This window comes from Armigeres subalbatus, chromosome 2, assembly GCF_024139115.2.
Source record: "Armigeres subalbatus isolate Guangzhou_Male chromosome 2, GZ_Asu_2, whole genome shotgun sequence".
Classification (NCBI taxonomy): Eukaryota; Metazoa; Arthropoda; class Insecta; order Diptera; family Culicidae; genus Armigeres; species Armigeres subalbatus.
The window spans coordinates 341,305,483-341,320,893 of record NC_085140.1 but is presented as its reverse complement, the minus strand read 5'-3'; the positions used below and the strand labels follow the sequence as shown (position 1 = coordinate 341,320,893).

Sequence of the window (15,411 nt, the reverse complement as noted above, 5' to 3'; positions counted from 1 at the left end):
TCAAGTTTGATGACGTTGTTCTTTGGTCTGATAGTCAAATCGTGCTTGCATGGCTTAAAAACCTTTTGCTAGTCTTGAAGTGTTTGTACGAAACAGAGTGGCTAGTATCACTGAGGAGACTAAGAATTTCAACTGGAAATATATCAGATCAAAAGACAATCCCGCAGATATCGTGTCTAGAGGACAGCTCCTGATGCCCTTAAATCCAATAATGATTGGTGGGAAGGCCCGTCTTTCCTACGAGTAGATAACTATTCTGAGGAGCTATGCTCAGAAATTCCTAATGATGAACTACCAGAACTAAAACATTGTTCAATGATAGCAACCCCGGTTTACAATGAAAATCAGCTCGAAGTATTTTCAAAGTTTAGTTCATTCAGAAAGCTGCAACGTGTCATGGCATACGTACAGCGTTTTATCAGAAATTGTCGTCAGAAAAATCCAGCCTTACGGACTTTGACGAGAAACCTGACCATTCCAGAGATACGGAGTTCTTTAGAGCTAATAATTCGTATCATTCAGCATGAAATGCTTTTGATGAAATTCAACGAATTCAAAAAAACGATCCGTGTAAGCGAATTTCAGATTTGAACCCTTTTTTTCACGATGGAATTATAAGAGTAGGAGGAAGATTAAGACACTCGTCGTTGTTATTCCACTCCAAACATCCATATATTTTGCCAAAGCACCCTCTTGTCGATCTTTTAATTCGTGCCTACCACCTTGAAGGAATGCACGAAGGCCCAAAAAATCTTCTTGCTTCATTAAGAACTAGATTTTGGCTGTTAGATGGAAGGTCGTCAGTGCGCAAAATAACCCGAAGTTGTGTGTCATGCTTTCGTGCTCGACCTAAGATTGCTAGCCAATTGATGGGAGATTTACCTGCGTGTCGTGTTACTCCAGCATTTCCATTCGAAATAACAGGTGTAGATTTTGCAGGGCCTGTATACGTGAAAGAAGGTCGATACAAGCCAAAAATAGTTAAAGCTTACATATCAGTATTTGTTTGTATGGTTACCAGAAGCATTCATTTGGAGCTAGTTTCTGATTTAAGTACAGAAGCTTTTCTTGCAGCATTGAAACGTTTCGTAGGTCGACGAGGAAATCCGAAAGAAATGCATTCTGACAATGGGTCCAATTTCCGAGGGCGAAAAACGAATTGCATGAACTATATGGGCTTTTGCGGTCTCAGTCTACCTTTGACCACATTTCCCATTTTGTCAGCCTCGAGAAATAATTTGGTCATTTATTCCGCCAGAAGCACCAAACTTTGGTGGGTTGTGGGAAGCTGCAGTCAAGAGCACTAAATTTCACCTCAAGAGGACACTTAAAGATGCTCATTTAACCTTCGAAGAGTACACAACTGTTTTATCTCAGGTGGAAGGAATATTAAATTCACGTCCACTTTATACCCATCCATCAGATCAAAATGATTTGGAAATAATTACTCCGGGTCATATTTTAATTGGTAGACCATTAACTGCTGTTTCGGAGCCCAGTTACGATGGGGTTCGAATAAATTATCTCAACCGTTGGCAATACGTACAGCGTTTGCGTGACGAATTTTGGAAGAAATGGCACCGTGACTATTTGCAATCCCTCCAACCTCGCAGTAAGAATAGAATAAAAATATTAAATGTTTATCCGGGTATGATTGTTTTACTTGAGGAAAAGGATGCGCCCGCGCAGGTGTGGAAACTTGGTAAAATTATCAGAACCTATCCGGGGAAGGATGATTTGGTACGAACAGTCGAAGTGCAAATTGGTACAGTAGTTTATAAGCGAGCAATAAATAAGATTGCAGTTTTGCCTATTAGTGACAATGCAAGTTTGGTTAAAACGTCAGAGAATTCATCTCAGCCCGGCGGGAGTAATGTTGGCGCCACCGCCAAAGTAAGTGTCTCCACTTTCTGTCTCTCCCGCAATTCGTAAAAACCCAAGCTCTGTTGGTTTGTTTGCGCAGCTAGAAATTCCTATGTATTATAGATCCAGGTACATGTATGTATATAACAGCAAACATCCAAGCGCAGGTAGAAATAAATGCATAAGCGAATAGCGCAACAGAGAAAAACTAAAATTGGCACCTGCCTAAAATTGGCACACTTCTGTAAATAAATAAGGTGTAGGATTAAGGATTTTGACCAGTCGTCGGACTGAAAGTGTGAATACAAGAGTTAATAACAATAATTTTCCAAAACAACAAACCGAGTTTTGATTGCTGCAAAGTGCTACAGAGAAGTCCACAAACGGAGACCCATCTAATACAGTCCACTTCGAGAATATTTCCACCTTTGTTGCACCAAGTGTCTAGTTTGAGTGGGATTTAACAGTCCCACAAGATAGCTACCATCCGCTCTGGAAAGAGCACTGAGTTTATGCGACGTAGTGCAGGGATTGGAAACCAGTGAAATCCCCCAGGAGCCGGGCCAGCGCTCCTACAACCTTAACCCTTTCAGGATGGATGGGTCATATATGCTCAGATATAACATTTATTATATGTACTAGCAGACCCGACGAACTTCGTTTCACCTAAAATTGATTTATCCTCTGAATAATTCTCGAGTTATGAAGAAATTGATGTTTCATTTGAATGGAAGCCCACCTTTCCAAAGGGGGAGGGGTCTCGAACCATCTTAAAAACCTTCCTGGCCCCAAAAACCACTGCATACATTTTTTCACGCCGATCGGTTCAGTAGTTTCGGAGTCTATAAGGTTCGGATAGACATAAATTCATTTTTATTTATATAGAAGATAAGCTTTTTTGATGTTCCGCAGGGACACTACGGCAAAAAATGACTTTTTTCGATCTGCAATTGAAGTTCATCCACTATAAGTTAATAATTTAGAACAGTGAATTTAACTACATCTACAGTTATATACCCTATTTATTAAAAATAAATTTAGGCTAATAAACCTGAAAAGTTATGGCTTATAATGAAATATTGTGAAATTGCAACCTGGTTTTTGTGGGTGAACACAAATTCAATATTTTAGGATTACGGAATTCTTACAGACCGTTTTGGAATGTTTATTCAGCATCAGCAGTGTGTTGCGTATTCAGAGTTGTCTGTTGATTTGTTTTGGTCAGAAATCAAATTTCGCACATTTGTTTATAGTGCCTTTTGAGGAAATGTAAACAATAAGCTATTTTGCGGGGCAAGTCAAATTACAATACACCTAACACTAATATTTATTCGTGAATCATGGCACATTCGTACAATTGTAGTCAATTTGAAGGAAAAAATTGCCATACATGTTAAATTGTACGGTTTGGGCGTTTGTTTCCTTATTGTACATATTTTGGGGTAGTGGACATGGAAAAGTGTTTGTAAATGCATCTATGTAAATCTATGTTTACATTTTTGATCAAATTTTCCATCCTCTACTACTACCTCATTAATCATTGGTCATCGAAAACGAGTCAGTACCCGACCAGTAGATGGTAACGGATTTATATAATAACTTGTTATTCTGTTACATTTTTTTTATTACAGAGGCTGTTATAAAACATGTATTAATTATACAAACCATAACTAAAAAAACACATAACTAAAATTGTAGCAAAACACCTTTTACTTCTAACAAAAACGTTACTACATATGTTTCCAATTGAACAAAAACATAACTCTATGTGTTACATGAAAAGTGATGAAAATAACAAAAATATTACAAATTATGTTTTTGACAAGATCAAAATTATCACTCGTCGCAAGAATTGGTAAGCAGCACCGGTTGTAATCCATCAATCGCATGCCGATTCCCACATTCGATGGCCGGTATGAAAGCTGGCCGAAGTTCAAGGTCATGTTCAAGGATCTCGTGGATAAGAATTCAGATCCGCCAGCAATGAAGTTATTCCATCTGGATGAAAACCCTGGTCTTGAGTTCAGCTGGTCTGATTGATGCCAAGACCATTAACGAGAGCAACTACGCCCACGCGTGGCAGGTCCTGGCAGAGAGGTTTGAGAATAAGTCATGCTATCGACTATCATGTGAATGTCTGCTCAATCTGAATCGCATGATGAAGAAGAGCCATTTGAGGCTACGGGCTTTGGTGGACGAGTACAGCAAACATGTTGAAGGTCTTAAGTTCTTGGAGCGAGAGTTCGAAGAAGTAGGGGTGGATTCCGTCATCCATCTACTGGCAACTGCGTTACACAACGATGTGCGTCATCTTTGGGAGTCAACCCCGTAAGCATGGAGAGCTACCCAGCAACGAATAAATGCATTTGTTTCTGAAGGAGCAGACCTTCATTCTGGAACGAGGCTAGCTGTCAGAAGTCATATTCAGAAAATCTTATACAGTCGCGACTTCAAGCGAGATAGAAACGAAATGTGAATTTTGCGGAAAGTCTCATGCTAATCAAAGCTGCGCCGACTTTAAATCCCTTACTGACCCGCAAAAAATTGTTAAAGCTGGAGAACGAAATGTTTTACCAATTGTCTGTGCGGAGGTTATCGGAGTATCGATTGCTCGTCAGATAAATCGTGCCAAAGATGCAAACGTCGGCACCATACTCTCCTTCTTGCGGAGGAAAACCCCAAGCAAGTTTTGGAATTCATCAATTAAGCCGACTTCGAAGCTAGCAACAGATCAAGATGCCCCGTCAACATCAGCAGCACCGAGGACAGCATTGTGTTTCAGTTTGGCATGTCGTACGCAGCAAGTTTTGCTGCTTACAGCAGTAGGGGCCATCTTGAATAGCAACTACTACCCCCGCCAATGTAGAGTTTTATTGGATAATGAGTCCCAAGTTAATTTGATATCTCGGGCAGCAGTAAATTTGTAGGGTTTGAAGCTGGGTTCGTCGAACATCACGGTCTTGGAGGTAAATAACACGAAGACTCATTCATCCAGCTAAGGTGTGGTCCATCTGTCGTCGAGGTACAACGATTTCCATGCAAACGTTAAGTGTCTGGTGACTGACAAGGTGACATCGGATTTGCCAACATCGGTCATCAATGTCAGCGCGTTGGAGTTTCCCTTTCATGTTCAGCTACCGTCGTCGGGGGTGACAATGGGTCAAATGGGGGTGAGAATGGGTCACTGTTTCAACTACTTTTTGAACGATTTTGCTCTACGACTTCCAGGTTTCCGGTAAGAGCGATGACCCATTCTCACCCCCCAGGCCCAATGTCACCCCCGATGGCGGTAGCTGAAAACTAGCGAAAACAAAGCAAAAATGGAAGGGGGTGGTGTCTGCCTATCCGATTCTGTTTTTCGCACTTGTATAACTGCCCATGGTCGCATATTTGTAACACTCGCATTTTTATACATTTTGTAAAAAGCCTGTGAATCGTTCAGAAAGCGTTCGGATTAGCTTTACTGCAGCTAATCCCACAACAGTAAAATATGCTTTACTATATTGCTTATCTGTGGCTAGGATAGGATGTGACAATTAGTCAGTAAAAATCGTACCGATTTGCTGTCACAATCGTACCGGTTGCTGATTGGTTGAATATGACAATCGATTACTTCGATTGGTAGCGGCGCGTTTTCCGTAGGGCAGCATGTTGTTAGTTTGGCCGTGTTGCTGGTTTTTAAAGTTGATATTAAGCAAAATACGAAAATGTTTGAGTACCAGTTTTTTGGTAAGAAATAAATTTATATTGAACTGCAAACGCCATATAAATTATTCTCAAGGGTTGTACAGGTTTAAAACTGTTGATTTTAATCATTATCATTCACCTTTCCGTCATTTTCGATCTAGAAGTCATTTTTCAGTAGCGAAAACTTCTCTCTGTTAGTCTTTCACTCCTCTTACATAAATAGTGGATGGAACGGGAAGAAAAACATCAAATTTTGATACATGATATTTGGAAGATTTTGTACCAAATTACTTTGGCTGCACTGGCGACCACCTCGTCAGAGCAATCGACTAAAAAACAACAAGGCAGTCTCAATTGAGTTGTCACATCCTATCCTAGATCTGTGGTAAGCTGGAAATTATCAAGTGTGTGGGGGAGGATTGACAAACGATTTACAAAATCAACCATAATGCAAATGTCACAAATATGCGATCATGGGCAGTATACAAGTTTGATAAATTTGTTATCATAGCTTGCTATGATTCGGAACAGTTTTTGCCTTTTTTTTATCGTTGTTTGTTATCTATTGAGAGCGATTTCTGCAAACCCTGGCAATGGGTGATATAGTCTGTAATTTTTGCGTGATACCCAATTTGGCTGGGTGTTCGATGACGGTGCGGTACCAGATGAAGCGAGTCATACGCACAAAGTCACCATAGATGAACTAAGCCATTCTATTCAACGGTTTTGGGAAGTCGAGTACGTAGCTGATACAGAAGAATGTGGCAGTGAAGAAACAGAATGTGAAGAACATTTCCGAGAGACTCATCAAAAAGATGCATCTGGGCGGAATATCGTGGAGCTGCCGCTTCAGGAATCCGTCAGCGAATTGGCTGATTCAAGGTCGTAGGGACTCCGGTAGACTTGCGAGCAAAGGCGTAGATTGCGCTGTTGGAGCGGATTTTTGAAAAGTGGAATAGAGCGGTACGAGTTGGTCAGCATCAACGAAGGTGGTAGTGCAGTGATTAAAACGTTGGGCCTTATGTGGAACCCAGATTTGAACACTCTGCAGTTGGTGTCTCTCTCAACAGTAGGTAAGTGGAAAAAGTACTGCAAAGCGATAAGTACTGTCGCTCGTGTCCAGAATGTTTGGCCATTTGGATCGGGTGGCGCCTGTTATTCTTATTGGCAAACTTCTAAGAACATCTGAAAGGAATAGTTAGAGTGGGTGGGATGCCCGAGCAAAGTTTGAAATCAAATTGAAATCAAAATTTGCTGTCTTGATGTAAATTATTTGATTACTCCAGTTGATTTCGTTTTGTATGGATTAACGGTTAACACAGCAGAAATGAGAGCATATTTTTACACTGCGAAATCATACTGAAAACAAATTTTGCTATCACTGAAATCAGCATGATTACTAAATTTGATATCATTAGATTTTAAAATTTGATAAGAAGATGAGTATTCAATTAGATTATTTTTATGAGCATTCATAACAACAACAGGCCTAGTAGCGGGTCACTTTTTAGTGACTTGGTCACTTTTTTCGGGCAAGTCACTAAAAAGTCTCTTTTTTCGACCTCAAGTCACTCAAGTCACTTTTTCTCGCAAAAAGTCACTATTTTCAACTATTTTGAAACTATTGACTATTTTTGAATGAAGTTTTACATATAAGTCGGATGACGCTTTGTTCATAGCGGAAATTAAATTACGGATCTTGGAAAAATGATCGCTCTGAAACTTCGCCAGCCATTTAACTCACTGCTCTCATTGGCATTAGCTACTGGTGAAGCTAATTGACCATTCCCGTCAAAAATTTTAATTTGCTCAATCGATTCTTTATTTAATTTGAAGTCAAATTTCCCAAAGAACCCATATTTTTTACGCCTCTGAGTATTTTTAAAGTTAGAAACAAAATATTTAAAAAGTGTTGTTTTTAAAGATTGGGCTAACATTCGCCAGAGTTTTAACAAACAGCGAGTGAATTTTTAAGATCGGTTCACACGTGCAACATTTTTTCAACTTTTGTTTTGGAGTATCGATTCCTAAACCTATAGCAAATCTGCATTTTTCTTAAGTAGGTGTTCACCTAATCCAGTGATCGTAATTTTCACTCATTCTCACGAAAAGAGAATGTTCATTCACGCAAATTTTTGACTAGGAATCATTTTTCGGGGAAGAAAAACAGGTCTTATGAGTGACAGATAACCTTGTTTCGCTCACTTCCAGTGGCGCAAACGTTTGATTTGCTCGCAGGTCTACTCATAGGTTTTAGTAGTTCTACTTTTACCTGATGTTTAATACAATTTCTTTGGGATAAAAAGAGAGTGCAAAAGTTAGAGTGCACGATTTTCGTTTCTTTTCTAAGTTCGTTATGAGAAAGTGGTGAGTAAAAGATGGTTTCCACCACAAATTACGAAAAAAAAAATTTCCCTCGACCTAGAAACGCTAATCGTCTCATCGAAATTGCAACTGAAACTGAAAGTCACTATTTGGTCACTTTTTCTGCAATTGAAAGTCACTATTTGGTCCCTTTTTTCGTCACCATTGGTCACTAAAGTCACTATTTCGAGCAGCATTGGTCGCTACCAGCCCTGCAACAACAGCATATTTTGTTTGCAGATTGTTTTTAATTTTCGTAAAACACACATTAGATAATCGACAGCATAATTTGATGTAAAACTGCTATCATTATGATAACTGAGGAATGCATATTGAAAACATTTTGCGATGTCAATTTGTATTAACTAACAATTGACATCAAATTTTGTTTTCAATATAAACTCAACAGCAGAGCTTAATATCAATTTGCTCTCATTTTGTTAACCGACTTTGCTCGGGTGACGAGCTCGCAGGTGAACTGAAGAAACATTATGATAATTGTTTGAAAGCGTTAAGTTTTGTTACGAATCAGCGAATTTCTCGTCAATTGGTGGTCACTGATTTTGAGCTGCATGGGTTTGGTGACACAACATTGGATATGGTGCCTTTTTGTACGTCAGGTTAATTCTACTTGGACAAGCTCCGGTGATAAAGTTGTTGAGTGCCAAGCCAAGTCAAAAATCCTCCCGAAGACCGTGCTGACGATTCCAAGAAAGGAACTTTTAGCAGTGCTTTTGCTGAACCGTTTGGTAAAAAAAATTGTTGGCAGCATTAGCGCTGCCCTTCCGAGATGTTACTATGTGATGCTAGTTTGGCTAGCGAAAAACCCGGAACGCTTGGAAGTGTTTGTGAGAAACCGGGTAAGTGAGATTACCACTACTGGGCATAAGTGGAGATATGTGAATACGCTGGATAATCCAGCCGACACTATCGTGGCCAATCTTATAGTTGTTTTAAGGAAAATGATCTTTGGTGGAATGGTTCATGCGCAGTGAAGAATATCAGGTGGTGGTCCGATGAAGAGGTTCCAGAGTTACGGCGTTCCACTATTTCTTCTGCGGTGGTACTGTTGGAGAAGTTGCATGTATTTCCTAATTCGAGTCTTTCAGGAAGATGCAGCGAGTTTTGGCATATGTTTTGGGTTTCTGTCGGAACGCGAATCAAAAGGTTAGGCAGCAGAGAATCACACAGCGGTTTCTAATCGTGGTAGAGATGCGTACTGACTTGAACTCATCGTCAGGGTGGTTCAGTTTCAGCATTTCGGTAGTTGCCATCATCGAGTCTGGTGAGTACTGCAAAAGATTATCTACATTAAACCCCTTTATTGACGATGGAATGAATCGTTTGCCCTATGGGAAACTGAATAGCTACCGGAGGAGTAGAAACAAGGAGTTATATGCCCCATCTACAAGAAAGGCGACAAGCTGGAGTGTGAGAACTTTCGAGCGATCACCATCCTTAATGCCACCTACAAAGTGATATCCCAGATCATCTTCCGTCGTCTGTCACCATTAGTGAATGAGTTCGTAGGAAGTTATCAAGCCGGCTTCGTTGACGGCCGCTCGACAACGGAGCAGATGTTTACTGTACTGCAAATCCTTAAAAAATGCCGTGAATACCAGGTCCCAACGCACCATCTGTTCGTTGATTTCAAGGCGAAATACGACAGTATAGACCGCGTAAAGCTATGGAAAATTATGGACGAGAACAGGATACCTTCGAGGTGGTCGAGGAATTCGTCTACCTTGGATCCTTGCTAACGCCTGATAACAATGTTAGTCGTGAAATACGAAGGCGCATCATCTGTGGCCTACTACGGGCTCCAGAAAAAACCGCGGTCACAAAAGATTCACCACTAAATGTGTCATGTATAAGACGCTTATAAGACCGGTAGTCCTTTACGGACATGAAACATGGACAATGCTGGAGGAGGACTTAAAAGGACGTCCACTACTTTTTTGTACCTTTAACAGATACCTATACCGACCTCAACAGTAACGCGGTCTTCAGCCGAGTCAAGTACGAGACACTAAAGACGGCCTTACTGTTAAGGTCGAAATACGTATCTGTCAAAGGTACAATAAAGTAGTGGAATTAAATGGGATAGTACAAACTCGTCTTATGACAAGTATTCTCAAGATTTTTGAGTTCTGTCAGCCTCGGCAGATTGAATGGAAGTTGATTCCACCAATTGCGCCGCACATGGGTGGTATCTGTGAAGCAGGAGTCAAGAGCACTAAGGCTATCTTGAAGAAGAAATGTAAATCGAGTCTTTTGAACAAGTCGGAATTTTCAACCTTCCTTTGCCAAATCGAAGCTCAGCTAAATTCGCAGCCTTTGTATGCTCCCTCCGAGGATCCATCGGAGCTCGAGCCGTTGACGCCAGGTCACTTCGTGATCGATCGAGCTTTGACGGCTATTTCGGAGCCATGCTGCGTGGGTATTCCAGTCAATCGTCTGTCTCGATAGCAGTATGTCCAGCGCCTGCGAGCAGCAAAAATGGAATAAGTGGAATAAGAGACAGAAAAACATTAAACCAAGAATGGTTGTCCTGATTAAGGATGACAACTTACCATCACAATATTGGAAAATGGGCAAGGTGAAAAAATCGTATTTGGGATCAGATGGATTCCTCCGGGTTGTGGATATTCTACCCAAAGGTGGTTTATTAGAGCGTCCAATCCACAAGCTGGCCCCTTTGCCTATACTGGTCAACGAGTGCAAGAAAACCGCGGGGGTGGATGTTCGAGATGATACAGCAGCCTGCGATTCATTTTACAACTACACGCAGCTGCATGAAGGATGCCACCATTCATTATTGTACGCCGTGTTTACCACTAGTTAGTTTAGTTGAAGAAGTATTTAAGTTGAAGTGAAGTTGATATAGTAATGTAAATTAGATGTGAATAAAATTGTTTGAACTTAAGCAAAAGGACTTCTTTTATCCGGTATCCGAATTCCGTGGTTTGCTTTTTCTCGGAGAGTTCCGACGGTCCGCCTATGTTGAGGTTTCCCACTCACGAACATGCCTCTTAAATATACTTAATTCAAAAACAAACGTCTTGTATTGTGTATAGAATAATCGCGCTAGGAATGCGTTTCATGTAAAAATATGTTTTTAGTTCAAATTTCCGTGTAAAATAAGTTCAATGATTTTTCGCAAATCATGGAGCAACTTTGCAAACATTTTGCATAGAACTTTGTTACACGGTCCGGGCGTTCAGAAAAAAAAATCCGTCAGGTCAAATCCTGGTGCTAAGATCATTTTTAGGCGGTTTTTCTTTTGCGGATTTTTTACGCGGTTTTTTACGCAGATTTAGGCAATTGGCACGATTTAAACGTAAATCTAAAATATTGATACACCCTTAGGGAAGATCCAAATTGCCAAAATTGCCAATTTCAACCCCTCTCCCTCCTATGTCACACGTTTTGTAAGGAGCATCTTAGAATTTTGTATGGATCGTCACACTTCAGGCAACCCCCCTCTCCGCTCTTTTTAATCTTTATTGAAGTGATTTTTCTTGTTGGAATCAGAGTTCACCACTGCCCTCTTCGCTCTTATCGTTACGTAATTTATGGATGCTCCCTTATCAGCAGGCGGCCATAGTTGGATTGCATCAATAACTGCTGTTTTTGAACATCACTACTTTATAAAATAATCAGAATTTCGACTAGCCCATCAAATCCAAATTAGCTATTGTGTTACCTGCTAAATCAGCTGGTTGTATATCTGTTGAATAAGTCAATCAACCTGAAAATCTGATAAAATTAAAAATTCAAACAAATCAGCTGGTAGAATCAGTTGCCTGGATGTTAATGCTTAGTGTTGGGGTCATCGCACTTTGTTTGAAAATGCTCACCAGAAGAACAGCTGCTGTTCTAACCAAGTTTAGTTCGCTATGAGAATACGTGACGAATTCCGTGGCTAGACGCTTAACCGTGTTTGTGTTGAATAGAGCGAAGAAGATACAGTTTGTTAATGCATAAACGGTGCCTCATAGCTATCTGGAGCGAGCGTTAAACTATGAGTACGCCAAGACTGAAATGCGCTGAAAACAGCATATGACACGAATATTAGATAAACTTATGTGTAATGTACTTAAGCCTAACGTCCAATATTTCAACAAACAGTTATTAATTAAACAGTAGCGTGATACAAATTTCGTTCTTTTGTTCTAATTCGCTTATTTATTATTGTTATATATCTACAACAGTCTGAACTCTGTAGGATAATTACTTTATTCGTAATGTTTTTTTATAAAATAAATTTTAATTTTACTTAAGAAAGATATTTGTGTCTTCTGATAGCCTTGCTGGCGAAAGCGTAGGATTACTAATCCGGAGATGGTGAGCTCGATTCTCAGTTCGGCCTATTATGTTTTCGCGTGTGAAACATTTTTGACTGCCTGGGCATACTGTATCCATTGTGATTGCCTCGTTAGGTACATATTCATTCAATAATGTTAAGAGAGAAAAACTTTCAATTAATAACTGTGTTGTGCTAAAAGAACATTAAGTTTAAAATAAATTAAATTTTAATGACGATGAATAAAATAGCAAATGCTTTTGTTCGTCGTTAGGGGTCGCAAAATTTAAAATTGACTCATTCTACTAATCAACCTGTGGGTATTGAGACGATAGCTCTACCGAGCCGTAGATTTACGACGTTCAAATTGGATGCGATGTGTGTGGGTCTAGGTCGTTGTGCATCTAATAGGCAGCGAAGTGCTGTTGAAATTGATAAGATGATTGCTTTATTTGTTTTGCCATTCGTTCGTTCCATTATCAACGTTGTTGTTGGGCCAGCACTATTGTCTAGCGGGGAGCAAACAATGATGCTGGTGGCATCTCTTGTATGAACTGCGATAGGACGATCACGGATCTGTGCATAGATCTCGTATAGCTCGAGTGCGAGACAATATGTTTGAGAGCTTGCGGCTTTATCTTGAAAATATGCTTGTTTATGACATGCATGTATCATTGTCGCTACAGCTTTAAACCGAATCAACGAGCAAGTAGCGATATATTCTCTTCCAATGAGTAGTGACAACAAAAACATAATGCCGGATGTAGTTTGCTTTTCAGTGCATGTATTATTTCCGAACAGATGCAAGGACCTAGATAACGCATATCTTATTTCAGTTTTTTTAAAGATAGGAGCGGCTTTCCGGTATGAACACTGCCAGTTATCAGAGCAAAAATGAAGTTGAAAAGAATATGGATTTGGGATAAAAATAGAAGTCAAGACACCATGACTATGCTTAAGAATTAGAACAAATTGAATATATATACACCACCCGGTCATTGAATGAAATTACCTTTTTTTTGCAAATATATCTGTGTTCTTATGTTCGATTCCAGAATTCATTCAAAAGATAAGAAGTACACCTGTATATATCATATTTTTGAAAACAAATGTACTTTTACATTAGATAGAGAAAGGCCACCACTCGTAAAACAATTTTGAAATCGTGTTTTTTTTTCGCTCACCTCTCTATATGACAACTACACTTGATTTATTATAATTTCAATGACACTAAAAATTGGCTTCTATTACAAAAAGTTATCAAGAATATGTCTCACGATTAATAAATATGCTATTCAATTACGACGACCTTTCTAGCGAACAGCTATGTCGGAAGATGGCTTTGAGCATTTTTTCGCTTTCACCGTATCACGTGCTTGACGCTCGCTGTGTCTCAAAGCTTGAGCACCAAACCGAAACTGTGCAGCATCTCACCAGTGAATTTTTTATCTTCACCCTCCACATCCACGAAAAGGCACTCGATATAGCAGCACTTCTGAATGATTTCCATTCCACTATCCTACAGGGGACGATACGCTGCTGGAGGCCCGAGATTCTATAAATAAGGTTATCGAAGAGCACGCAAAGAGTGAGGCCGTAATTAGCAACCGGGCTGCGGTGACAATGACGGCGGCGGCCGATGGCGCTCCTACTGGGAAGTTGACCAACAATACCACTATCGGGATCGGGTCCACCCTACCGACCCATCATCAGCATCATCCTTCGGTGGGTGGCGCGCCGGGAAGTCTGAAGAAATCACGATCCCGGCACTACATCGTCGGTACGTCCCAATTTCTTTTCGCCCCCACCTCGTTCGAAAGTCGAGTATCATCTTCAATTAACTACACTGCATCCGCTCGCCATCTAAACACCCCTCCCCCTCTCCCCTCGTTGTCATATGTTTTGTGAGCGTCTTCTGTTGTAGCCCATGACAAGCCATCCTTCATAGTTTTTCGCTTCCTGGGAGGGGCGCATTTCATTCACATATAAAAACCTGCAATCACTTGGTGTAGTCTCGCTAGGATTCCAATCTTTTGCTTGGCATTCAAAATTCCTCGTAGGTAAGCATCATTCAGTTTCCTATCAGTGTTTGCTCTTGCTGCTGCTGCCGCCCACTACTGTGGGTAAGTGCACTAAAAAACTTTTGTTTTTAGAGCATTCTTCTCTTTGGCACAAGAGTAGTTCGTATCGATGGTATATCATCACGTGTAGTATCGCGATCTCTCAGGGTACAAAGGCTAACAACAGTATGCATAGTGCTTGAACTAAAACACGGGGTTGGCTGTAGTGTCGTCCTTATAGTAAGAGAATATTTAACATACATACCAAATGATTTCAACAACTTTGGAAACTAATCCAGGTAATACTAACATATAGCATTGGACAGATATTTCAATTTTATTCACTATTGTAAAGTTAAATAGAAGTAGAGAAATGTGAAACATACTGAAAATATTTGTGAATCAGCCGAATCCTCCCGATCTTGTTCGGCCTAAACTCAGTTCAAATGTAAAACGTCAAGCAGATAAATGCACCTAACTTTCCCCGAAGCTTTGATTTTTCCATGATATTGTAGTTTTCCGAATGAACTTTTTTTTATCTTTTTCTATGTACAGTACAGGGGGCAGAGGGAATAAAATAAAGCTGAAATGTATCAAATCAAGCTACCCGAATAAAAACCATAAAAAAATGATACAATAAGAAAGAATACATTGAATTTCCAAAGAGTAATGTGAGTTACAATACATATTATTGTGAATCATCATTAATATTATTGTTATTGATACTTTCATAATAGAAAAGTAGGGTTTTTAGTTCAAAATAACCCGTTTTTCCTCTTTTGGTCGAAATAATAACCTTTAAAGGCCAGATCATTTAGAAACAGGGCACTTTGAAATGTGTGTATTTTTAAAACTTTTCGTTCAATCGATGGAACAAAGCTTATATTATTCTTTTTCATATAAATAACTGAATAAAATCATGCATCGTTATTCTGAAGAAAGACTCGCCCTTTTTTGTTTATGCCGCTTGTCAGCCGGCGCACACTTTGTTTAGTCATAATTTTGGCTAGCCACCAATTCTTTATTTGGCCAATGTCACTGATAACCGCTCCTTTTGTCTTCAGTTTCTGCTTATTTATCGCCCAAAATTTTTCTATTGGGTGGAACTGAGGACAATTTAATGGATTCAGA

General features: G+C 39.8%; 1 protein-coding gene across 8 annotated transcripts in view; it reads left to right on the top strand.

Annotated features, from left to right (window-relative positions):
- The window catches only part of LOC134212851 (solute carrier family 66 member 2), a 119,468-nt gene that overhangs the window by 54,526 nt on the left and 49,531 nt on the right, over positions 1–15,411 (top strand). For 7 of the 8 annotated variants that reach the window (XM_062691088.1, XM_062691087.1, XM_062691086.1 and 4 more), the window contains exon 4: positions 13,746–14,000. The exons of the other annotated variant lie outside the window; for it this stretch is intronic. In XM_062691088.1, the coding sequence (XP_062547072.1) occupies positions 13,746–14,000 (255 nt within the window). The remainder of the gene's footprint in view (positions 1–13,745; positions 14,001–15,411) is intronic. 8 annotated transcript variants of the gene reach the window in all.